The sequence below is a fragment of the Eptesicus fuscus genome, chromosome 3, assembly GCF_027574615.1.
Source record: "Eptesicus fuscus isolate TK198812 chromosome 3, DD_ASM_mEF_20220401, whole genome shotgun sequence".
NCBI lineage: Eukaryota > Metazoa > Chordata > Mammalia > Chiroptera > Vespertilionidae > Eptesicus > Eptesicus fuscus.
This window is the reverse complement of record NC_072475.1, coordinates 68,271,899-68,299,732: the sequence shown is the minus strand read 5'-3', so window position 1 is coordinate 68,299,732 and position 27,834 is coordinate 68,271,899. Positions and strand designations below refer to the sequence as shown.

General features: G+C 32.4%; 1 protein-coding gene and 1 non-coding gene across 4 annotated transcripts in view; both read left to right on the top strand.

Annotated features, from left to right (window-relative positions):
- The window catches only part of NECTIN3 (nectin cell adhesion molecule 3), a 138,214-nt gene that overhangs the window by 56,650 nt on the left and 53,730 nt on the right, over positions 1–27,834 (top strand). Inside the window, exons 2-6 of one of the 3 annotated variants that reach the window (XR_008555590.1) lie at positions 4,227–4,568; positions 8,759–9,055; positions 11,075–11,192; positions 15,247–15,398; positions 21,363–22,209. Coding sequence is in view for 2 of the 3 variants with exons in the window: in XM_054713988.1 (XP_054569963.1) it covers positions 4,227–4,568; positions 8,759–9,055; positions 11,075–11,192; positions 15,247–15,398; positions 21,363–21,930 (1,477 nt within the window). In the remaining variant the exon portion in view is untranslated. The remainder of the gene's footprint in view (positions 1–4,226; positions 4,569–8,758; positions 9,056–11,074; positions 11,193–15,246; positions 15,399–21,362; positions 22,210–27,834) is intronic. The other 2 variants (XM_054713988.1, XM_054713989.1) reach the window with 2 other exon arrangements.
- On the top strand, positions 24,631–24,737 carry LOC114233416 (U6 spliceosomal RNA). The gene has a single exon (XR_003619560.2). It is a non-coding gene; the product is annotated as a U6 spliceosomal RNA (small nuclear RNA).

Here is a 27,834-nt window from a genome sequence, read left to right as displayed (position 1 = left end):
TTTGTCTTTTGCTCTTGGCATTTGAATTATGATGTGTCTTGGTGTGGTCCTCTTTGGATTCCTCTTGTTTGGGGTTCCCTGCGCTTCCTGAACTTGTAAGTTTATTTCTTTCACCAGGTTGGGGAAGTTTTCTGTCATTATTTCTTCAAATACATTTTCAGTATCTTGCTCTCTCTCTTCTTCTGGTACCCCTATAATTCAGATGTTGGTATGCTTGAAGTTGTCCCAGAGGCTCCTTACACTATTTTCATATTTTTGGATTCTTTTTTCTTTTCTGGTTGGGTGTTTTTTTTTGTTCCTTCGTATTTCAAATCTTTGACTTGATTCTTGCGATCATTTAGTCTGCTGTTGGATCTCCTTATATTATTCTTTATTTCACTCAGTGTATGCTTAATTTCTGATTGGTCCTTTTTCATATCCTTGAGGATCTCACTAAAGTTCTCAGAGGTTTCTAGAAGTTTCTTGAGTAACCTTATAACCGTGGTTTTGAACTCTATATCCAGTAATTTTCTTTCCTCCATTTCTTTCAATTGTGACATGTTTCTTTGTCTCCACATTTTGGCTGCTTCTCTTTGTTGATAGAGTGGCCTTGTGTGGTAGGTATCCTATAGGGCCCAGTGTTTCAGCCTCCCCAGTTACCTGAGGTGGACACTTTTGGTGCACCCCTTTGTGGGCTGTGTGCACAGTCTTGTTGTAGTTAAGCCTTGATTGCTGTTGATATCACTGGAAGGAATTGACCTCCAGGCTAATTGGCTATGAGGACCAGCTGTGTCTACAGTGGGAGAACTGATGTGCTGGAGACATTCTTATGGGGCAGGACTTGCTTCAGTGGGGCTTTGGTGTTCATTGAGTCTGCCCCTTGAGTGTGTTGCTTATGGATGTGAAGAGTTGTAATCTGGTATGATCTTACACTGACCACTGGGTACACTGTCTCATGGATCTCCAAGCAGGTGCAAAGTCAGCCACTCACTGAGGCCACCCAGTAGGAGCTATAGAGAGATTTGCAGATTCCTCCTCTTTGTTTGGGGTTTTGAAGTACCCAAGTGAAGCCCAACTGTGAAGCATTGCAGGCTGCTTCTGCTGGGCCTTAGGCCTTCTTTTGGAAGCTTTGGCGCCCTCTGACCCAGCTGCAGTTTGTTAGGTTTTAGGTTGCAAAAGGACAGGCCATTCGTATGTAAAAGCCGCTGCGCACAGCTTGGGTGGGTTTGTAAATTGGGTGAGGCAGGGTCTCAGGGAATCAACAGGACAGAGCAAACAGCAATGGCTGCCATTCAGCCCTGCCCCGGAAAGGTCCCCAAGTCTCTTTGTCTCTTTGTCCTGTGCGGGAACAGTGATCGCTGTGAGCACCTCTCAGAGAAAGCTGCCCTCTTGTTCCAGCCCAATGCCAGAAAGTCCAGATTCTTCCAGTATGAGTCCCGGTCCCCAGAGTCTAGCCCAGAACTTGAGTTCAGAGCAATCGGGAGCTTGTATCTCTTTCCCAAAAGAAAAAAACAGCACACCGAGTTGCGAGCCCATTTCACGCGAGTCTCTGCACCTCCACATCTCCTACCAATTTCAATGCGCTTTTTTCTTTCCTTCTAGTTGTAGAACTTCCACTCAGCCAGCTTTCTTGTGGTTCTGGATGATATTTGTTTTGTCTCTTAGTTGTAGTTTTGATGTGGTTGTGAGAGGCAGCAAGTACAGGTGTTTACCTATGCCTCCATCTTAGTTGTTCTGGTCTGTGTATTTTCAATTGTTTTAAGATACTAATAGCAAGACTTTTATTGTTTTTACTCTAATATTTTTCTCCAACTGGGCCTTTGTTATTTTTGAAATATTTCTTAGCTGTTGTCCTTTGTCTAGTTTCAAGAATTTTTATTAGGGTTTTCACTGCAATTGCATAACATTTGTGTGTTAATATGGGGAGATTTGACCTTTATATAGTATTATGTATTTTCATACAGGAATATGACATAGCTTTTATTTATTCCAGTCAGTCATTCAGTTTTATAGGTTCTTTACAACTTTATTTATGGGTGTTTTAAATATTAATGTTTTGCAAATATTAAGCTTTTTTATGCAGTGAATTTGTAAATGTAGCCACCTATTATAACATGATGATTTTATATTTTGCATGCTTTGTAAGCAACCATATTATTGGTTCTAATGCCCTTTACTTGGCCTTCTTAAGTTTTTCAGGTAATAGATTTTTCAAATTATTGTCTGTTCCTTCCTAAAATTTATTTATTTTTTCAGTTTCTTGCTCTTATCACCTTGCATTGGAATTTTCAGTCTTAGTTGAACAACGATAATAAACCATCTTGCCTTGATTCTTCTTTAATAGCTATATCTCCCTTTTTTCTATTTTATTGTGATGACATTTTAGAAGAATCAACTTTATTATTAAGAATCCTTTTCTCGGCCGAAACCGGTTTGGCTCAGTGGATAGAGCGTCGGCTTGCGGACTAAAAGGTCCCGGGTTCGATTCCGGTCAAGGGCATGTACCTTGGTTGCGGGCACATCCCCAGTAGCGGGTGTGCAGGAGGCAGCTGATCGATGTTTCTCTCTCATCGATGTTTCTAACTCTCTATCCCTCTCTCTTCCTCTCTGTAAAAAATCAATAAAATATATTTAAAAAAAAAAAAAAATCATCAGTTTTTAAAAAAAAAAAAAAGAATACGTTTTTAGCATCAAATGAAAAAGTTGTGTGAGATTTCAATGTGATGAGTAGCCTCAAATATTCTTACATTCTTACAGTTTTCTACTTGCTCTTTGTGTCTTTTTCTTTTATTTCATAGTATGTGAGTATTTCAATTAATATTCAAAAATTGCTCTTTAATTATCTATATATTTTCTGGTTTAATACCAGGCTTATGATAGGTTGCTAAAATCCATTAGAATAATTAAGTTTTATTTCTCAGATTAATTTTAAAATCTTAGTAATTATCTACACTTGAAAGCATGTCAGAGAATGATGGTAAACTTTTTGGAGCTTGATACTTTTTTGAGGCAATGCTTTAAAAACCCTTTTTCTTCCATAGCTGCTAAGAATTGTTAGTACATTTTTGTAATTTCTTCAGTCACTTTTTTTGGATGGTAAAATTTGCCCTCTTTTATCTATCTATGTCTGTCCTCTTATTTATTTTTCATGAATTCATTAATTTATGTTTTTTTCTCTGTCAAAAAGGTTCATGGAAATAATTTGCAAAGTTTTTATTGTTATTTAGAAATGTTTGAACATGTTTAAGCACATTTTTCTTAAGTGATACCCTTCTTCATTTCTGTATTCATTTAAAAATATTTAGACATAACTCTAAACTTTAAAGGTATTGTTTATACTTTCTATTTTGAATGCTTATATTGGTTTGCTTCTTAGTTGAGTTTTGTGGGGTTTTTTTGTTTGTTTGTTGTTGTTTTTTTAGTCAGGATGCACATGTGAGTTGTAAACTCTCCAAGGACTATGTTTTATATTTTAATATAGTTTTCAATGATCAGTATCTTATTTGACTTTAGTATTCATGAATATCAGTCTGATTTCTCTTAAAATTATTTAGATTTGGTCCATTGCTTTTAGGAAGGAAATTAGTATTATAAGGAAGAGGTTTGATGTAATTTTATTTTAACTTTCGCTTGTGGCATTTTGTTTTCTTCATCTGTGAAATGGGAAAATTTATTTTACTTTTTTGTTTTCTAAATTAGTATTTTCTGTCAGTTGGTGTATCTTAAGTTTTTTATAGAGATTTTTGATAGAGGGGAACTTCAAAGGATGATACTTTGGTATTATATGTGGTTGAACAGATCCTACATGAATTAGTTATATATTGCTGAGTAACAAATTACTCTAAAACTTAGTAGCTTTAGAAAAACATAGATTTATTATCTTAGTTTATTTGGGCCAGGAATCAAATCATGGCTTAGCTAGCTAGGTTCTTTGCTTCAGAGTCTTGTGAGAATGCAGTCAAGGTGTCAGCTAGGCCTGGGATCTCATCTGAAGACTTGACTGGGGGAAGGATCTGCTTCCAAGCTTACTCTTGGCCCAATCTAGTGTTTTTTCCACTGCAATACCTATCGGGTATTTATTTAAAAGTCACTCATTGGGTCTTACATCCAGCCCCAAGAACATGTGTGTGAGTGTGTGTACCCAAAGGAGGGGAAGAAAGGAGGGAGAGTAAAAAAAGGGGAGGAAGATTTTAGCACAATATATTTTTATTTTAAGAACTATACTTTTTTTTTTCCCCCTCCTATAGGTGCTTTAGCTGGACCAATTATTGTGGAGCCACATATCACAGCAGTATGGGGAAAGAATGTTTCATTGAAGTGTTTAATTGAAGTAAATGAAACTATAACCCAAATTTCATGGGAAAAGGTACATGGCAAAGGTTCACAGACTGTTGCAGTTCATCATCCTCAATATGGATTCTCTGTTCAAGGAGAGTATCAGGGAAGAGTCTTGTTTAAAAACTATTCACTTAATGATGCAACAATTACTCTACATAACATAGGATTTTCTGATTCTGGAAAATACATATGCAAAGCTGTTACATTCCCACTTGGAAATGCTCAATCCTCTACAACCGTAACTGTATTAGGTAGGTATGCTTGAATTATGTGTTTTGGTGGTAGTTGTGAGTATTATACTAAAAATATTTTAAGAATTTAAAATTATTGAAATACATAAATTTAGGTTTAAAATAAAAGAATTCAAATACAGTTTTTCAAGTTCTGTATTAAAATCCTTTGATTCTAAGTTCTTAAGTTAAACAAAATCTCGTCTCTACCTACCTACCTACCTATATATGTAATTGTATGTAGGTGTTACATATTTTACTTTTTTCATGAGATTATTTTTTAAATATACTAAGTGCTGAGTTTTTTGGACATACTTTCAAAAAATATTTTTATTGATTTAGGAGAGGAAGGGAGAGGAAGAGAGAGAGAGAAATAACAACGATGAGAGAGACTCGTTGATCAACTGCTGCCTGCATGTCCCCACTGGGGATCTAGGCTGCAACCAGGGCATCAAAGGTCGACACTCAACCACTGAGCCACACTGGTTGGGTGTGCCATACTTTAAAAAAAAAAAACACATGTTTTTATTGCCCTAACTGGTTTGGCTCAGTGGATAGAGCATCGGCCTGAGGACTGAAGGGTCCCGAGTTCGATTCCAGTCAAGGTCTCATGCCAGGTTGCAGGCTCGATCCCCAGTAGGGGGCGTGCAGGAGGCAGCCGATAAAATATTCTCTCTCCTCATTGATGTTTCTATCTCTCTCTCCCTCTCCCTTCCTCTCTGAAATCAATCAATACCCACATACACATATATATGTTTTTATTGATTTTAGAGAGAGAGGAAGGAAGAGAAAGAGAAATAAACATCAGTGTGAAAGAGAAACATTGATGGGTTTCCTCCTGTAAGCACTCCAACTGGGGACCAAATCCGTAACTGAAGCATGAGCCCTGACTGTGAATCATACAGACGATCTTTTGGTGCATGGGATGAGGCTCAACCAATTGAGCCACAGCAGTCAGGGCTCTTTGCCGTCCTTATTTTCTGTCAAGTTTTCACCTTGTAATTAAATTAAAACCTTTAAATAGCTTTTTCAATTTTTAAAAGGACTTTCTTCTTGGAGCCATTGACACCTCAGGTTTGTGTTTCAAATAAAATTTTATTTCTGCTATCATGGATTTGCATAGCTATTTGAATCCTGGGCTATTGTTCCTAATGAAAGATCTTTTCTGTCTGATAACTTTTAAAGTTTATTGTGTAATTTAGAATGAGCTAATGTATTAGCATTAAGATAGCCACTTGCAGTGAAAGATAAACCAATTTGGAAATGCTGGTGAGTACTTTTGAATAATAGAATAAGGATTAAGGAGTTATAGTACCTTAGACTTTTCCACCCAAAGTGGGACTCCTTTAATGGGGCAGTCTTTGATCCAGATCTGCCTATTTACCTGTCAGGGATTTTGTCAGGTCTGCTGATAGCTCTCCCTACTCCATCCTTTTTCTTCACTTTTCTCCCAGATGTTACTCCCCAATAAGCCTTTAGTAGTCCTTACTTGGTTCAGTGTCTGCTTTCAGAGAACCAAATAAGTACACAGCCCCTAACATTTAATGCAGTAACTTTAGGGTCTCTTGAATGCAGGAAAACAATTTTGTCCAAATTTGTTATATATATATTTCTATTGAGAGATAGTATGCAAAAATAAAATAAAATTTTTGAGGAATTTATATGTTTAAGACACTATCCTATGAGTTGTGAGGAAATATAACTTACATTCATGAAAATTGCTATTTTTGAGAAATATTTTGATTGGAAAGCAAGGCATAAATATCTGAAAAATCAAGTACAGGCCATTAGGGTAAAAAAGTTTAGTGTCAAGAACATAATAGATAGTTTGTATATGGAAGAGAGAGCTGGTGGGAATAATTTATTTTTGCTTTAAATTTTAGGAATTTCTCCTAAATTAATGTAGTACTCAGTGCTTTAAAACTCAAGACTGTTTACAGTATAAGACTAATAATAATTTTACCCATGCTTCTTATAACTTCACCTATTTCATTCCTTTCTGTTCCTCTCGCAGGACTCAAATTTTATAATCCTAGTAAACTATTTGTAATTCTTTTAACACCTGTCCACGTTTTTATGTTTGCCATTATGCCTGGATTGCCTTGTTTTTCCTTCTATCTCTCTCTTCCTACATTCTTTTATTTAACCACTGTCCATCAAAACACATTCTTTTGGAAGCCATTCTTGAAAGATCTCCCTCCACACTTTGATGATTTTTATTCTTTTGCCATTGTATCTCGAGCATGACTATATTGTAGCAGTTACCATACTGTTCATTATATTTTTCCCTCACTGTAAACATGTGATGGGCTTACAACTTTACACTTTAAAATCTAACATGATATCCCTCAAGCCTGTAACAGTCCCTAATTAATAGCAGTCTCATACATTAATTTTATTTAAGAAGGATATAGGAATGGGCTGGTGAACTTGTCAGTTTAGAAATGTTTTGTATAAAAAATAGTTGCCAGTTCTTGAGTGGTGGGTAGGTTTGGGGTAGGCAAAAAGGAAAGAAGTATAGGGAATGAACTAACAGAAGCAGGCAGAAAACAATACACACTAGGGCAGAATTTCTTCAAAGTCAGTATTGTTGAAATTTGGGCCTGGAATTTGTTGGGGTGTGCTATCCTGTTCATTGTAGACTGGTTAGTAACATTCATGGCTTTTACCCACTAGATGCTAGTAGCAGTTCCTCATTTATGATAACTTAGAATATCACCAGACATTGCCAAGTGTCCTTTGGAAAGAGATGGGGAGAGTGGGAGAACACTCACTGTTGAGAACCCTCATTAGTGGAAACATTGAGTAATTTGTTGATTGTTCAAAGAATTAAAGGCTAGAAAGGTAGAGTAGGACCACATTAAAGTAATTTGAATGTTAGGATGGGGAATTTGACCTGTATATTACTAGAAATTTGAACTTAATGTATAATGTTGTGCTGCTTCTCACCTCCCTTCTATTCTCAGGCTCTTGCTGTTTTAAAGTGTGGTTCATGAACTAGCAGCATTGATATAATTTTGGAGCTTGTTAAAATACAGAATTTCAGATATATATCAAACTTATTGAATGATAAATCTACATTTTATCAGGATCCCTAAATGATTTGGGTGCACAGTAAAGTTTGAGAAACACTGCTTTGACCACCTTCTCACCTTGCTTAGAGGATTAACTAACTTAGATCTGATTTAGGTAGTAATGTGATAAAAGTTGTGATTGAGGATGATCAGTCTGGTGTTTTTTATTAATTAAAATGAAGAGGTCCTGAAATTATAATGCCTCAGCCATGAAGTTATGAAGGCTTGAAATTCATTTACTAATTTCTGCCACTTGACTGAAGAAGGGAGCTATTATAAAGGAATAACTAGCAGATCTTTGTAACTTGCTGAATATAAGAAAAAAGGGAGGTTTGAACAATGACAGATCTTGAACCTTGGTGATTGAGTAAATTATGTTACCATTAATTTAAATGGGCATTTCTTTGAAAAACAGGTGTTAGCGATTGGTAGCAAGATGATAGACAGTTCAACATTTGTTGTTTTTAGTTTGAAAATATATAGGCAAAAAATACCAGGCAGATGGTTAGAAAATATAGAGTCAAGCCTTGTATCAAAGTTGGAGAAAATTAGGGATCATCTGGGTAAGTAGTGTTTATCAGATAAAAGTTTTTAAGGGAGATACAAAACATAATTGAAGGCCTTTGATAGAGTGTTTAACATTAAGGTTACTTATACCAGGAAAAAAAAATAGGTGGCATGCACATTCCATTGAATAAGTATTAGTGATATTCTGTTTTAACAGTGTCAGTTCTATACTTACATTTTTATTTCTAAATATGCTTTATATATTTTTGCTGCACAAATGAATAAGTATTAGAACTACCTTTTTTTTTTTCCTTTCAGAGTAATAATACCTTTAATTTCATAGTGAAAATTTTGGTCCATTTCACAGTAATTTTTTGTACATGCTAATTTTGGGAAGGACTCATCTGTCACTAGGAAAGCCATCTTTGTAATGTTTATATAAAATCTTGGCTTCTTATTTGTCCTGGCTCATGATCATCTTTTGTTCCAAGACTTACCATAAAAGCGTGTGCCTATACTTTATATGCAGTTACTCCTAAATTTATGAAATATTTCTAGATGTGGCTTGGAAGAATATAAATATATTCTTAATTGACATGTAACTTCTTTTTTTTTTTTTAATTTGAACAGTTGAACCCACTGTGAGCTTGATAAAAGGGCCAGATTCTTTAATTGATGGAGGAAACGAAACAGTAGCAGCCATTTGTATTGCAGCAACTGGGAAACCAGTTGCACATATTAACTGGGAAGGTGATCTTGGTGAAATGGAGTCCACTACAACTTCCTTTCCAAATGAAACAGCCACAATTGTCAGCCAATACAAGCTGTTTCCAACCAGATTTGCTAGAGGAAGGCGAATTACTTGTGTTGTAAAACATCCAGCCTTGGAAAAGGACATCCGATATTCTTTCATATTAGATATACAATGTAAGTAAATGGTAGTATTTGCTTTTTAAACATGTGATGCATTTTGTTTTCATTTTCTTTAAAATTATTCTGTATCAAACAGTGTTTAATTTAATATTTAGTATTCAGAAATTCTTACAGCTTTTCCTTACTGACGTTTTTTCCCGTTAATTAAAAATATATATTTTTATGGAAATTACATTTAACCAGAACAGTTTTTATCAGTTTGTAAAGATGGACAATGATATTAAAGTTATTCTCTAACATAGAATTATTTAGCTCATATAGGTAAAACAATATTTTAGACACATCATTGGGATAATAATCATTATAGATAAGCTTAAAGTTGGCCTATCTTGTATTTTCTGTTATGGGATACTCTGTTGTGTTTATGTTTGTGTATGTATACTTTTCCCTTTATATTTTTGCATAGCATTTTAAAAGTTGAGCAACAGAAAAACTGATGGTGCAGATCACTAAGGGCAAAGAAAATGAAAATTAAGCATATTAGAAATAAAATTTGGAGAAGTATTTAGGTTCTGTCATTTCCATCATTGTACAGATCATAAATGTAGATAGGTTTATGAAGTTCTGATTTTTGTGTGTTTTTTTTTAATATAATGCATGGAATTTAAAATTAATTAGACTTGGTGTAATGGTTCCTAAGGCTAATTCTAAAGATTTTTTAAAAACATTTATAGGATTAAACTTGAGAAGATACCTATGTGAATATTATTACCATTGTATTCTTAAATATGAGTACCTTGTTGTCGCCTTACTTCTGAGGAGAATCCAATTAAATTTTCTCCCCTTTCTTACCTAACTTTCAGACTCTTAACTTTTTTCTTTTTCTTGTAAAATTCAGATGTTAATTGTAAGCACTATTAATATTTTTCTCAGATATATTTTCCTTTCCTGTATCTAATCATAACTGAAATTTTCTTCAATTTGTATTATGTATATTATTTTTTGTTTGCTTGAATGCAATCCTAAATATATAAATACATTTTTTTCTAGTATAAGATATTGTAATTATTATTTAGATTTATTAGCATGCTCCTAAAATGTTGTTAGAGTGCTTATGGCTTTTTCCTCTTAATAGGGACCTATAAAACATGTGAACAAAGTTTAAGAAGATAAAATCTTATATCTAAAATTCATCTCTCAAAATATGGAGGTATTCTTTGGGGATACGTTAGTATCTCTCCCCTCCTTTTAAAATAAATTAAACTTACAGATATCTATACTATTTTTTCAGCAACTTTTTTAGTACCAATTTTAAGTTTTGAAAATGCTTGTTAATTCTTGGAATTTATAAGAGGCAGGAATTTCTTTTTTAGAATTCTAAGTAATTGTACCTTAGTGAAAGTTTAATTATTTACTACTTTTTTATAAACCTTGCTTGATAGTAGGTCAAGCTTTTCTGGCATAGTTAAAGACTAATACAGTCTCTCTCTAACCTCCCATCTGACCATGTACTATTCATATAATTTACTATGTAGCTCACAGAAACATGGAGGGTCCCTGTACCTTGTATTAATTAGTTCCTTAAGGAAGTGTTTCATGACATCCCCAATCTCATCCCCGATCTATATTAAACCCTTCCTCTTGTCTTCTCTCTTAGCATCCTATTCTTTTCCATAATAGGTTTTAGGTAGTTTTAAATGCCATGTCTCATTATTGAATTAAGAACTGAAATGTATTTTCATATATATATATTTTTTTCATAATAGGATTCTTTAAATTTTGCTTTTGGTGATTATAGATTTGTAGATATTCTTACATTCAGTGTTTATAATAACAAGAACTATAGGTGCTTGTAATTGCTTAATGTTTGGGTACTCACTGTTTGTTTATTTATTCATTTGGTCAACTAATATTTATTGAGTACTGTCTTCCACATTGGTTATGTCCACTAAGAGAAGAAAAATTTATTTCTATTCTTCTAAAGTTTAATTTACTATGTTTATGCTTTACCATTTTATATTGTATTTATCATTAACATAAAATAATCTGTTCTGTCATGAATTTATTTTATAGATGCTCCCGAAGTTTCAGTAACTGGCTATGATGGAAATTGGTTTGTAGGAAGAAAAGGTGTTAATCTCAAGTGTAATGCTGATGCAAATCCACCACCCTTCAAATCTGTGTGGAGCAGGTAATAATGTTAGATACTTCTAAAATTATTTATTTAAAAGTGAAAAGAATTTTTAAGTGCCTAAAGTTGTCTTTTATCAGTGTAATACATGATTATATTAATAGGTGAAAATTAAATTAAATGAAGGGGTTCTAAGTGTTCTATTGCACCTTTCCCCACCTTCCTACCAACCACAGTTCTGTTCCTCAGAGTTTAACAGTTCCTTCCGGTAGTTACCATTATAGGTCTTAAATTGCTCCTTCTTTATTTATTCATTTTTAATGCTACCTACTCACTTCTTATTATGATAGATGAAAATTTAATTTTATATTTATTTCTTCACACATGCATGTACCCATATACATATTCCTACCTTTTGTAATCGCAATGAGATTTAAGTTACTGTTTTCAAATATATTTTTATTGATTTCAGAGAGAATGGGAGAGGAAGAGAGAAAAACATCAATGATGAGAGAGAATCATTGATTGGTTGCCTCCTGCACGCCCCCTACTGGGGATCGAGCCCCCAACCCAGGCATGTGCCCTTGACCAGAATCGAAACCAGGACCTTTGAGTCCACAGGCCTATGCTCTAGCTATTGAACCAAACTGGCTAGGGCAAGATTAAGTTACTTTTAGTTAAATTTTGTAATTGTTGTCTGCCTCTCTGTGACAGGTAAATATTATTTACTGAGGGCTAAGTAGTGTATTGGAATTCTATTTTCTTTTATATAAGCTATTTTCCCTGAAGCTAGTAATTGGCTTGTTTTTACTTGTGTAGCTTACTATATCCATAATTCTCTTTAATTATGACATTTCAACTATTACAATAAGATTTTCATTCATATTTCTCAATATATAGGCACCCCTTCAATCTAGAGAGTTGTATTTTTCAACTGTGGATAATTTTTTTTTGTTCATTTCCCCTCTTTTTTTGTTTTCTGTTTGCTCTTACTGAAACTTCTACTTACTATATACTGAATATCCTTTCTTATTTTTCAAATTTTGTTCTCTCTAGGAGACTTGCTTGATTTCCCCCCTCTCCTTACCCCCTACCCCCATTAAAAATATAATTGGGGCATACTTTTATTTTCTAAGAGCATTTTCTTATTCTCTGTTCATTTTCATAGCATACTTTTCTTAGTTTATGGGTATAGTATCTTCTTATTTTTTCCTAGGGATATAGAGTTCTTCCCTCTGCAGATACTTCTTTTTTCCTACCTATTCTTTCCTATTTCCTACTATTTTTTTGTTTTGTTTTCTGTCTTTCATTTTGTAGATATTAATTTTCTAATTATTTCACAGAGATGCATTAAGTTAAAATGCTGATCAGAAACACTCCCCATAGAAAGGACTACTCATTAGTAGATTTCACTCAGAGTGATCATGTAGAGAGGTGTTTATTTCTTTGGGGGAGCTTCTGATGTCACCCATGGAAAGGTGAAAGTCCTTTTTCATGGCCATTCAGTTTACTTATTGAATTAACCTTCATTCTTTTACCTAAACATAAATGCCTGGTATCTGTACAGAGTTGGGTGCAGTCTATTGTTTTGTTTTTTCAACTTTCAATTAATGTTCTTATCTCTAAGTCTCTTTCCTCATTCTGGCCTTCTGTAGTACAGTGAGCCAAGTTCCAAATCTGTTTGGAGTTCTTTGGACCAAATTGGCTGCTTGCTGGTCCATGTGCCTCCTGTAAGCACTTCTTCAGCCCAAAACAGAGCTTTTCAACCTGGTGCTGTTGATATTTTGGGCTAGATTAATCTTTTTTTGTGGGAGGTAGACCTATGAATTATAGGGTGTTTAGCAGCATCCCTGACCTCTAATCTCTAGAGCCAGTATCACCTCATCTCCCTACCTCCTCCTTTCCTCCCACCCCAGTTGATGCAACGAGAAATGTTTCATCATCTGTTTTCTGTCTTCTAAAAGTTTGTTGAAATATCTTATCTGATGAATTCTGTCTCCTGTTCGCTTTCTCCTCATAGGTTTTTAATAGCTTTAATTCCTTTAACTCTTATTTTAGGTGGGATTTTGTGAGAGCAAAGAAATAGTATATTTGGTCTATCTGTTGCCTTTAAGCAAATATACAGTTGTAAATGTAGGGAAGGTCTTTTCATTTACATTTTCTTAAAAGTGGGAAACAGTCATTGGTTAAGATGTGTAATCAAGTATTTCTAAAAGTGATACAATTCTGGATTCTTATCCTAGTGTCTGTATTTGGAGATGTCTGTTTTTGAGGAAGTCATAATAGTACTTCTAGAGTTTTTGTGAGGATAGAGACAATGAATATAAATAATATAACATAGGTGCAAGAGCATAGAAGGTGTTTAGAATGTCATTTGCTATGAGTCCAATGTGATATTTAGATTTTTCTTAGTGTGGTTCATTTGAATAAGTAATTTAAAGGATTATAAAACATTTTTATATTTCTCAGAATTAAAGGGATTTGAATTTTGGGTCCAAAGTAGAGATAGTTGGAAAGATAGATATAGTTTATATTTATTCTTGTCCTCTTAGTAAAATAGTTCTCCTTTTAAGCTGATGTTTATAAAAATGTTCTTTCCAAAGTTCTCTTAAGTTGGGAGTTTTTGTTTCTTCAACCATTAGATTGCCTTTATTCTCCATTGCTAAATTAAAATACTGGCAACTGTAAAAGATTTTACAGATTGTTCTTCCACCTACTACCCTATGTATCACAGAATGAAATCATCCCTCCTATTATTCTCCAGTGTTGATTTGCTCCATTCTACCTTTTTATTCTTTGTTTTTACTTTCTTTGTAATTAGTTGTTGGTCTCCTACTATGTATTTAGGTCATTGAAAGCAAGCATCAGATATTTAGTTTTGCATCTCAGCAGCACAGCAGAGGACAGTAGGGTAAATAGTGGAAGGCTGAGTGAGGAAGTGAATGAACTTTCTGAAAATCTGCCTAACTCAAACTATAGTAATTGTCTGGGTTTACTTGACTTTTTAACCTCTTACCTTAAAAAAAAAAAAAAAAAAAAGTAATTTATGGCCTTTAGAACCAGTTTCAAAAGAAAAAAACCTATTGATGGGGAGTTTTATTTTGTACCCCAAGGTTGGAAAAATGGTATGTAATAATATGCTTAGTTCCATTGTAATGAATGGCTTTAGTGTTCTTATAGTGGAATTTTATTCCCATTGTGATTTATGGTAATATACTAGATAGGACTAGCCAAGTTAGTGTAGGCACCATTTAAAAATGGTGCCTTGGTTTTTACTGTCACAGATGTCCAACTTACAAATGAAATTATTTTATTAGAAGACCCTTCTTGGTGGTTTAAAAACTAACCGTCTTTGTGTAATTTTTGTTGTTAATCCTCGCCCAAGGATATTTTTTCCCATTGATTTTTTTAGAGAGAGTGAAAGGGAGAGGTAAGGTGGGAGAGAAAGAGAAACATTTATATGAAAGAGACACATGGATTGGTTGCCTCCTGCAAGCACCCCAACCAGGACCGGAAATTGAACCTGTGACCTTTCAATGCGTGGACCGGAACTCTAACCACTGAGAAACACCAGCCAGGGCCAAAAAACTAACCATCTTTGGATGGAGCATAGCACAGACTTGTTCTGCATTAAATGATGCTTTTAAATATGTTACAAAAAGTGCTAAAACACATCATGTACTTAAATGAGATGATGTCCCATTAAGAAAATTGTAGATATGAGTTAAGTCCATAATTCATAGATAAGTATTTTGATTCCTTTGATAATATGAGTATGTCTTCGTATAAGATGTCTATCTAATTTTCCAGTTTTCTGAATATAATTCTTGAGAATCTCATAATTTTGTTCTCTCCTCCCCTCCCATCCTAATATGTTGACCTAGATGCACTTACATGAATTGATATTTTGAAAGAATTCTTAATGGACTTTATTAGTTCAACTTTATTAAATTAAAAATTCATAATTTAGTACATGCTTCATTTTACAGTGACTTTTACACATAGGATTCTGGTTCTTTCACTAATATCTTAAAAGTTAATATCTTATTTAAACAGCTATCAATAAATATAGACTAAAGATAAATAAAATAATTTTATGCTTTTTCAAATCTAGGTTGGATGGACAGTGGCCTGATGGCTTATTGGCTTCAGACAATACTCTTCATTTTGTCCATCCATTGACTTTCAATTATTCTGGTGTTTATGTCTGTAAAGTCACCAATTCCCTTGGTCAAAGAAGTGATCAAAAGGTCATCTACATTTCAGGTAAGTTAATATCTACTTACAAAATGGGTTACTTGAATTATTCCTATCGTGACAATCATAACAATAATACTATAATCATGGTGGTAATTTATACTTGTGAAGATATAGATTCCTCAATCTGAGATTTTCCAAATAATATAAAGATATTTGGAAATATATCTGAGATTTTCCAAATAATCTAAAGATATTTTCCAAATAATATAAAGATATTTCCAAATAATCTAAAAATAATCTAAAGATTTTCCCAATAATCTAAAGATTTTCCAAATAATCTAAAGTAATCCTATCTGAAATACATGTGCAAAGTGGCATTCCTTTACTTAAAGAAATATCAAAATGTCTATGCAACAACTTTAAGACCTATGCATATAGTTAAATTTACAATTCAGTGGTATTAATTTATTACTTTCATAGGCAGTGTGTGCCTTTCTAGGTTCTTTACACCAAGAACAAGCACTGGGATTTTTTTGTCTTGGGTTGGACACTCTGCACACAAGTATATGATAAATAAAGTAGGATATCAACTTTGATGACCTGGCTTGTTAAATAACATTGTCACTTCAGTATGTTACTATGCTGTGTTGGTTACTGAGAGGTAAAGTAGGAATACTACTGAAAATGTTCTAATGAAATAAATTTTATATGTTTTTTATTTTTAGTCTTTAAGCCACTAAGAACTTAAATATTTCACATTCCATTTGTTTTGCTGTGAAAGTTCTTGTTAATTTGACAATATAAATTTGAATATTCACAAAATATAGTTAGAGTTAAAAACATTGTTTTCTGGGTGTGGCTATAAGTAATAAATTGTCAATGGAATTCTTATTTATATATACCAATTATGTAAACTATTTTGAGCATCTCTTGACTGACTATAAGAATGCATCAATCTTCATGCCTAATACATGGAAAATTAAAGACAAAAGGAAGAGAACCTTGAGAAATGCAGGTTTGTATGGTAATCCTATTATAGGTAGGTAGTTAGGATATTCATTTCTGCTCAAATCTAAAACTAAATCAATTAGAGATTTTAGAGAAATTTTAAGCTTGCTTTTATGTTATATTCTTTGTCCTTGTATGATGATCACTCAATCTAAGAAAAGTCCCCCATATTTCTCATCACAATTTATAATCGTATGTTCATTTATTTACTTGCCTATCCTCACATTTAAGCAATTTGTGTTCACTTAATTTACCACTTAGTTAATGCCTGGCATATGATAGGGGCTCATTTTTTTTTATTTTTATTTTTTGCATGAATCTCACAAGAAGTGTAGAGCTCTGTACATCCCTACCTCTCCCTTTCTTCCAGTAGCAGTGCTTTGGTGGAAATCTAAATAAGATTAAATATTAGTATACTAGTCTCCCTTTCTTCCCTTAGAGATTTTTTATTAAAAAAACAAAAGAATCTTAAAGCCACAGGAAATGTATATTTGAAATGTACTTATTTAAGGACTGCTTACTTTTTTGGTGTTATACAAAATTTGGTGTGAGATATTACTTGTAAATCTTAGACTCAATGTATTATGGTTATGTAATAATTTAAATATTAGGGCTCAATTTGGGAAATTTCATATATACTGATTACATTGGTGATAATCCTAAATTAATATATTTTGGCATTCTGGATCCACTTCCTAGTACTCCTGACTTTTGTGTCAGGAGTATTATTATTAATGATTATTAACCCAATGTAGAAGTATAAATAGACACAATTTAACATTCAAAATTAAGGTCCTGATCTTTCTCCTGCCCTTTGCCACGAAATCTCTTCCTCCATTAGTCTTCCTCCCTTCACTTATTGGTTGCTATTTCCCTCTATGTCTGAGGATATAATCCTTGATACTTACCTTTTGATTTGACTTTTTTCTCATACCCTATTCAATCCATCAACAAGTAGATGCCAGCTTTCCCATTATGTTATATACAGAACCTTACCAATTCTCCACTTTTACTTCAAATATTCTGGTCCAAGCCATCAGCAACTCTTACTTAACTATTAGAATTGTTATACTTCTAATCTCTTATCAAATGAGCAGCCAGAATGATGTTTTTAAAGGATATGTCAGATCATGCCACTCCTCTCTTTTAAGCCTTCCTCGGACTTTCCATTCTCACTTCCTTTACGTCTTTATCAAATATCACCTTTACAATTGTATTTAAAATAGAAACCTCTCTCTTCTTGCCTCTCTACTAGTTTCTGTCTTCTTTTTCTGCCTTATTTTTCTTTACTGTACTTATTGCCATGTGACATACTACATATTTTATTTATATGCTTGTCTTTTTTTACCCCAACTACAACATAAGTCCTAAGAGGGCAGGATTTTTGCCTGCTATAATATATTACATTCTCATCATCAGCAATAATAATAATGCTTATTAGCACATAGTAGGTGTTCAGTGAACTTTTGTTGCCTGAATGGATAAATTTGAGAAGAAAGCAATCAGGAAATAATTAAAAATTCAGAATCTATTTTATGTAACTTTTTTTTTTTTTTTTTTTTACAAAGTAACTGGTAATAACTTCACACATTTTTTGATCATTCTCTACTAAGTCTCCTAAGAGTAAATATGAAAAATCACAGGTTTTTTTTTTTGCCACTAAGAACTTAAGAAAAAGATAGCATGGTTTTCTTCAAGAATTAGACTTTATTTTTTTATCCACAGTGTTTAATAAAATACATTATGCTGAGTTTATTTAAATATTCTAAGAGCTTCTTAGGATTATATCAAGTATCCTAGATAAAATGCTGCCTTTCCAAAATGACTGATAAAGCTTAGTAGGCTTTTATTAGAATAAAAGGTCATAATTCACACAGAGTAAATTATCAAACAGTTAATCTTTTTCATTGGAACTTTTTTTTAACCTCAGTATTAAAATTGGTATTTATAATTTTCAGAAATGATTAAAAATATCTGTAAAAGGAATGTCTTATGACTGGAGACTAAAAGTTCTACTCAGAACAAAATAGAGTTAGCAACCCCGTTTGAGAGAAGTTGTTCATAATTTTACGTGGGTAAGCATAAAATTTTGGACAAGAGGTGATTGATTCAAGACTGCAGTATTCGACTTCAGTTCTTACTCATGGGAATACAATGACTCTTTGTCCAGTATGTGTTTTTTTCGTTGCTTTTGCTCTGTATTTTTTCCTTGATACCTTTTACTGCTCTCTAAGAATAGGGAAGCAAATTTTTATATATCACATAAGTTCTTCCCTGCCTAAAACTCAAAGTGCATTCTATGCAAATTTTGAATTTCAAATCATACTGATTTTAGGAACCAGACATGTTATCAGACTTAGAATCCACACATTCTTAACAATCCTTAAACTTTAAGATTCATAGATTTTGTTTACTTAAAGAATTTATATAAAATCTAAAATAAAAAATAAATCAATTTAATTTTTAAAATAGTAATTATTATGCTAAAATATACTTTATAACTACAAGGGTTTTACTGGGTTCCCCCCCCCCCCCCCCCCCGTTTGGCAGAACTCATTAATTTGAAAAAGAAACTTAAGAAGTTCTTCATTTAGGTGTGAAGAACTCACTGTATAGTTCATTGCATTTGTTATATACTCATTTATCACACATTCAGCAAGTAATATAAAAAAAAGTCTGACTGAAAAAATAAGAAATGCTGTTGTGAAGGATATTAAATAATGATAAATAAGTACCTTTTGGTGATTACAAAATACTAGTATTTCTGTCTCCTTACATTAATTGTGACTTTCACTTATTGTGGAGGAGGGAAAGAATTTAAAAATATGAATAAATATTGTATGCATTGCCATATATGTCCATTGCTTAAACATACAAAATAATAAAGTATTGACACTAGTCCCATTTTCATGCAATCATATTAATAGTCAGGGTATGCTATTTTTAACATTGGTTGAGGAGGGGATGGTAAGCTAAAAATTTTTTAGAACCACTGACAAAATTAAATAACAAGATTTTTTAATTGGCATTTTGAGGATACGTTTTTAAGTTAGATTTATCTGAAAGCTGTAAAGAACAGCTTTCACATAAAGAACATTGCAAGTAGAAGTAGTAAATGTCAGCGATTGTTGGGTTTTTTTAGGACACTTGGCAAAAATGTTATTATATATCTTATACTTGGTGAGAGCTCAGGTATATGCATTGTTCTGTAAAAATAGCATTTCAGTAAGAGCCATTAAAAACTTTAAAAATTTTCTGTGCACAAAAATTTGTGAATTATAAATAATTACTTAGGTGATTGTACTTTTATTTAAATATGCTGTGCCAGTTTATTGTAATACTTTCTCTTTGGGAATCATTGTAAAAATGACATTTAATACTTAAAACTTGACTTTTCTATTAGCCCTCCCTCCTCAGAAAATACATGAGTTATTTTACAAATGATTAATTTTTAGTTTATTTCTTTAATAGCCTGGTTCTGTGAATTTGGTTTTATAAAGCTTTACTACTTTAATACTAGAAATGGTCCTGCAGTTCCACAATTGTGGGGTTTTTTTTTTAGATTTAATTTGTTGAGCTAGTGAATATGTTCTCACAAATTAAATCTCTTCCTTGATTCACTTACATATAATATAACTATTATCCAATTTAAGATACTTGACAGGATTGCCTGTTCTATTGGTTTACACTCATAGGAAATTACTTATACTGTACTTATTAAATTTATACTGTACTTGCTAAATTTTTACCACATTCTATACATATGGCATTCCGTGATGAAACCTGTTTCAGTAAGTATTTTTCTTTAGCTTGTAATTTTAGAATAACTTATCCCATGTAGATTTAGTATTTTTCTAACAATCATTTTTAAAAACTATCTGTACCACTCATGTAAAAATTAATAATAGGAGATTACCATTTGGGTCATTTATTTTTATCAATGAAGAAATTCAAGATTTTTTTGTCTCATCCTTTCTTTAAACTCTAGAGTTTTATGCAACATGACCTATGAATACCACCTAATTGATAATTAACCAATCTTTAATTTTTACTGTTTATGTTTAGTTGCTTTTTAATATTAATAGCTATTTTCTCTGTATTCTAATGGCAATACACAGGATCATTTGCATCTAATATTTAAGTATTATTAGAATGTTCTCTCTAAAATATTAGCTACTTTTTTTGAGACTCCATCATAAAGCAATGTAACATTAAATTTTGCATATATGGTTGAAATCCCTCCATTTTCTAAATGTTCACATATTTTACCCATGGGCTATAGACATTTTTATAATTTATAGTTTATATGTTTTTACTTTGTCTGTTAGTCTCATTTGTTAATAGCCCATTTGGCTAACACATTTTAAATATGCTTTTTTATTATTTTAATTATTAAATAATGGTATGTACTATATATATCCTTTTTAAAAATTGAAGAGTTCTCTTTATTTAAGGAAAATATTTTTGAGAGAATTATTAAACCAACAGCTTATTCTGTGACCACTTAACAAGATTCTATAGTTTTTCATTCTTTTATAAATTAATTCAGATCTTATAAAAATAAACTATATTAGGTAAAATGGATATTAAGAAAACCTACTTTGATTATTTTCAGTCTTTTTTTAATTTTCTTGTGCTATTGGCCAAAAAAAATTACATTTTAATTACTTGATTTAATTTTTGGTATGATAATTATTAAGCCAGCTATATATAGGACAGTTAAGTAATGCTTTTCATTTAAAAAACCAAGAAAAAACTCCCAACATTTCTTTGAGTAGAATAGTTTAGGATTTACATAGTATATAATTTTTTACTCCTTTTACTTTATTGGTAATTGTCAGTTTTGTTATTTTTAAAAATATAGAAATACCATTACATTCTTATCTAATTAAGAATGAAAAACTATTGTTACTATGAGTATATATTCATTAGCTGTGCTGTCTTTTCAACTTGCTGCTGAATCAGCCTGCATTGACATTCTTTGCCTTTCTGTGTCTTGTCTATCTTTACTGTTTCCATTAGATCCTCCTACTACTACCACCCTTCAGCCTACAGTTCAGTGGCATCTCTCAACTGCTGACATCGAAGATCTAACAAAAGACGTAAAAAAATTGCCCTTCCCATTGTCAACTTTGGCAACAATTAAGGATGACACAATTGGCACGATCATTGCTAGTGTAGTGGGTGGGGCTCTCTTCATAATACTTGTAAGTGTTTTGGGTGGAATATTCTGCTATAGGAGAAGACGGACGTTTCGTGGAGATTACTTTGCCAAGAACTACATTCCACCCTCAGATATGCAAAAAGAATCTCAAATAGATGTCCTTCAACAAGATGAGCTTGATTCTTACCCAGACAGTGTAAAAAAAGAAAACAAAAATCCGGTGAACAATCTAATACGGAAAGACTATTTAGAAGAGCCTGAAAAAACGCAGTGGAACAATGTAGAAAATCTCAGATTTGAAAGACCAATGGATTATTATGAAGATCTAAAAATGGGAATGAAGTTCGTCAGTGATGAACATTATGACGAAAATGAAGATGACTTAGTTTCACATGTAGATGGTTCCGTAATTTCCAGGAGGGAGTGGTATGTTTAGCAACCACTAAATTTGACTTAACTATGTACAATGTTTCATTCATACTAGTTGATCATTTTCAGATTGTTCATACATTTTCTTGAGGAAGAATAAGCTTTTACACCTTGATTTTCAAGCTTACCTTTTTATATTCTAATTTGACAGATGCAAATGTAAAATCTAGGTTCAATGTATCTGAGCTGCTTTACAATTTTTTTTTTTCAATGCTGTACTACTGTCTCAAGATTTAAATTTTAATGCAGAGTACTTTACTGGTCTGAGGCACACAGGTAAGAAGAAATGTCAACATTAAATGTATGACTTTTTGGTACAAAAATTTAAAAAAAGAAAGGAAACTGCCTTGGTATTGTGTATTAAATGTTTACCTAAGACTATAATCTCAATTATAATGTTTGTTAAGCATACCTCTCAAAATTTATCACCACTAAATTATACTACATTAAAATTGACTAATTCAAGAAATGTTTATATATATTTTTAGTATACAAAAAAATATTCAGTCTAATGAAACACCTTTCCTTTTCAAGCATTATTTTCTAAGTTTCTCTACAAATGGAATCTTTACCTCTGCATTTTAATGAGCCTTGCCATAATTACTGTAGAATGGCTTTTCAAAGATATTTTGTTGCACTAAAACTGTGGTAGTAAACTCAGTGAACATGATGTGTGGAAGAGCATAATTAGCTGCTCAGTATTTTTGGCCAGAATACATGCAAGAGTAATAAAAACATGCCTTTTAAACATCATCATATTACAATATTTTTCATCTCTGGAGGACATTTCTTATGTAGTCATGTGAATATGGAATTTGGTACAGTGTTAGTTTTGATGCTTTATGTCCTAAATATAAGAATAATAATGAAAATATGGTACACAGTTAAGTATAGTACAAAGAGGGCATTTCAGTATATGGATAAACACGGGCAAACTAGCATTGGAATGCCAATTTTAGAAATAAGATGTTTCAGCCAAGAATCTATACAAAGAATTTTCTAGACCATGTTGTTTTAGTCATTTATATTGATATTGTTCAAACGGGTAAATATACAGAAAAACATTTAGATAAACTTGGGAACTTGAGATTTAACAAGAAAAATCTGAATTATAAAACCAATCACTAACACTTGCTGATGGATATTGTCAAACCATCCTCCTTTCCCCCAAAATGTATGTATATGTTTCAAGATTTTTGTTTTTCCAATTAAAACTGGAAACATCATGAGGTTTTTGTTTTGTTTTTGTTACCTAATTCATTAAGTATATTCTTTCCAGAAATGTATCTTGAAAAAAATGTTATATAAATCTTGAAATGTGGATTTTATTTTGAGGTAATTAAGTTGCTTTTACTGTGGAATCCTACAAAATTGTAATAATGACAACTATTTTGAAGCCCAAAGAATATGGTTTTTGTATTTTTTTTTTCTGTTGATGATTCATTTACAAAAGGACTGTATAGAATTGCCTTAGGTGTTTTGCCAGGGAATTGAAGTGGAAGTTAGTAGGAGAATCATAAATTAAATAAATTATTTTGTTAATAAAAAAACAAAGTAGGTACTTTTTTTTACCATCCCAACTACCGCCCTTCTGATCCTTATCAAATCTAAAAAAATGGTTTATACGACAAAGCTCTAACATGTTCATAGGATTTTGCAAGTAGTTAAGGCTTTATTCCAAATGAGCATAACCCAGTTTCCTTTGTTTTAACTATCAGTATTTTCTGAAAATTAGAAACCTATTTTCCCAAACAGTATAAGGCTATAATGTCAGTTAAGGATACAATCCAGCTCACTGATAACTTGTTAAAAATATCTGATTTTAAATATAACTGATATATAAATATTAAGTCTCTTTGGTCCAACTCATTGGAAGAAAAACTCTTGACAATACTTTGTGATTGAAATGACTTTTTAAAAAATTAAGTATCAGCAATGATATAGCCACAAAAAGATGGGGTCTAAATTTTCTTACCATGGATGATGTAAATTTGTGGCTTTTTGAACAGATTTCATCCTTAGAACAATCATTTGCAATGCAGTATGAATCAGCAGCCACATTTACAATACTGTATTAATCTCAACTTAAATATAATCTGAAGGAAATTAGAACTGTATTTCAAAAATAAAAATAATCTACTTAGTGATTATGAACTTCCTTCATATTATGGCTATTGTGCAGTTAGGGTATTTTGTTTCTTTTGTTTTTGGCTGGAGAGGATGCAAGGAAAACTGCAAGTGAGTATTTGATATAATTCTGTATCTTTAAACTATTTGGCAAACTAAAATATCCCAAAATTTTAAGAATCTGATACTGATGCTTAACGGCTTTCTGAAGCATTGCACTGTTGTTTGTTAGAGCTTTGTGTGTGGTTACTGTACATAGAGACTTGTTTTTAAAAATGAGTAGTTGTAGGAAATAAACATTTTTCTTAAATTAATTTTTGAATATCAGTGATGTGCATAGACAATTGATAGATATATATATAAATCCTACTCAGAAAAAATGAAAGAATAGTATGTTGGCCATGTTTATACCTACTTATTTCATATTCTTTGAACTGGTTTTTCATTTTTGAATTTAGGTTAGGTTTTTCTTTCACATTGATTAAAATATTTCTATAGTACAGTGGAGATTAATGCAACTCTTATTTTTCCTGCCATTCTTTATTAAAATACATCAAAACTTTAATAGGTGTGCTCGCTTCGGCAGCACATATACTAAAATTGGAACGATACAGAGAAGATTAGCATGGCCCCTGTGCAAGGATGACACGCAAATTCATGAAGCGTTCCATATTTTAAAAAACGCACAAACTTTAATAGGCTAGGGATTACTTCAAAAGTGATGTTTGAGAAGTACTTAGTAGTTTAAAGATTTAGTATCTTACCATGTGCCTGAAAGGTTTCTATTTGATAAGTCTAACATTAATTAAAACATTAAGGTTTTTCAGTAGTATGTTTTACTTACTGTAAATTGTTTCTGATAGCCATATAGGGAAAAGTTTTATAAAGATAACATTGGCTAAATGTTTAGCATAAGGGGCTATAAGAAATACAATGTATTAGTGCAAAAATGCAGAAAAATATAGCCATTTGATAAGTGAAAACATCTCAATTGAGTTTGATTTTGCTTTTGATGAATACTGCTAAAACAAAATATATGAACTAGTTAGAAATTGTTATATGTAGAAATAATTAATGTAAAATGGAAGAAAGGAAGTACCCCTGTTGAAATCCTACCTAATAAAATGGTAATATGTAAATTACCATCACTCCGCTACGCCCACGATTGGGCCAGCGGGAGGCGCAGGGGGTGGGACTCGGGGTGGCCAGGGTAGCCGAATGGGCCAGCAGGACGCTGAGCTCGCGTCGCCAGCGGCAGCGTGAGCTCAGCGTCTGCACCATGGCTGTGCTGTGGAACAGAAGGGGCCTCTGGGGCAGCGAGCTCACGTCCCGCTGCGGACCATCAAAAGCGGGGGAGCTGGGTGCCTGGTGCACCAGCAGACAGGCACCCAGCTCCACCGCGATCGAAAGCAAAAGCGTGTAGGGGACCCTACACGTTCATGATTCAATCATGCACTGGGCCTCTAGTTTAATTATAATAGGGGAATGATTCATAGTTAAAGTTATTTTTCCTGTTTATTATTAAGAAATGTAACATCTATTAAAAAAAAAAACTTATTTCTCAGATTTTTGGCATATTTGGTTTGGATTGAATTTTAATTTGTACCAATAATTTTTTTTTCCAAGTTACTTATCCAGTGTTGGCCCCAATAGCCATACAACAATCTTTAAATAAAAGGTTTTTTTTTTAAATTATTTATACAGGCATATTTCTATAATAAGCTATGGTTCTTGTATTACCTTCTTTGTCCTTATATTTGCTAGGGTGTGTGTGTGTGTGTGTGTGTGTGTGTATGTGTAATCTAGTTTTTCTTTAATGATATTTTGTGGGATTTAGAAATCTATTTTATTTCTCTTCCAACTAAGACTGTATCAGGTTAAGGATACATTTAAAGTTCAGGAAGCATCTAAATTGATATGTTAGCCATTTTAAACTTTGCTTTTAATCATTTAATTCCCATCTCATATATATATATATATATATATATATATATATATATAAATATATATATATATATATATATATATACATCATGATTATCTTTTCCACCATCACAAATTATCTTTATAGCTCTAGCTTTAAGTGTTTTTGCTGTCACTTTGACAGAAGTCAAATTATATAGATTGACTTTCAATTTGGAATCAACATATTTAGTATGATTTTTAAGTTGGCATTTAGTGTTTTTCACTTATCGCTTGTGAGCTACTTTGATTTGAAATGCCATTGTTGCTAATTGTGTGTAACCACCTTATTTTGTGTCTTTGATGTTTAAAATTATAATTAACTTTTTCTAAGCTTTGTTATTTTAGAGCAAGTTGCTGTTTTTTTATTTAAATAACATTTTGACTGGATTAAGTTTGGTTTTCCTTTTATTATACCAATAAAAATTCATTTATGAAAAAAATCTTTAGAATAGTATACACTGTATACAGCTTTCTGTTTTCTTCTATTATATCCAGTAAACTGTACTTTTCTTTTTTAATTGAGTTTGGTAGTGATAAGTTTACATCAAGAGCTTGAAACTACACATAGCTTACAAAAGCTTTATATATATATATATATATATATATATATATATATATATATCAGTGTTTTTTAGAATTATTTTATTGATTTTTAGAGTAAAGTTAAAGGAGAGAGAGGAACATTTATGTGAGAGTGGAATACCAATTGGCTGCCTCCTGCACACCTCCTACCAGGGATGGAGCCTGCAACCGGGCATGTGCCCTGACTAGGCATCAAATTGGCAACCCTTGGATGCATAGGAGGACACTCAATCGATGGAGCCACATTGACTTGGGTCTGTTCTTGAACCTTGGTAATAGTTATGTTCATTTCAATTTAGATCTGTTAACTACAGTGTGCTTTGATGTCTGAGTAATTATGTCCATGCTGCTCCCTTTACCTGAAAGTCCCTTTCCTGCCTTTTCCATGCTGGGAAACCAGTCCATATGCAAGGTCCTATTCAAACAATAGCTGTATGAAACTTCTTTCCCCTTTAGTATTAATAACTGCTACCATATTCTTTAAGGTCAACTTTTATCTATCATAACTTCACATTTTATTTTAGCTTTTACCTGCCTTCTCTATATCATTGGTCTTCAAAAGGCTTTTCTGTACCAATTGGTTAAAAATTATGTACTCCTAATATGTTTAAGTGTAAATTATATATGAGCAGCTATAGAAGTTTTCTCTATGCATTATAAAATATTCAAAAATGGAAGTTTTAACATCTGATAAAATATTTAAAAAATATTTGTTTCACTAAAGCAGTAATATTGAGGGAAACAGTGTGTCCTTCATGTTAAAAGTTAACTTACGTTCTCACTAAAATATTTTAATTGTGGTAAAACACACACACACACAAAACGTAATGTGTTTAAAAAAATCCCACATGATTGTGCTTCACTTGTTTGTTTGTTTTAATCTTGATTTTATGCTTTTTGATTCAGTGATTTAAAGTTGTGAATTTAGGTTCAGTATATTTTGATACTTTGTTTTTAGGTATGAAAGCTAAAATGCTACCTTTCAAAAACAAGTAGATTCAAATGGAAGTATATTGTTGGGGACCTCAACAGTTTTTACAACTGCTGTTTAGAGCTGGTCTTCATGTTCACAATGTTTGGTATTTCAAAGTCTTGCTAATCACAATAAACTTAGCCCTTACATTAGTTACTGTTCACGCATAGTACTGGTTTGGTGTGAGGTTTACTGTTAAGAGTGAACGTAAATTTTTATTTTATTTGGACTCCTATGTATTCGATGTTTTTATT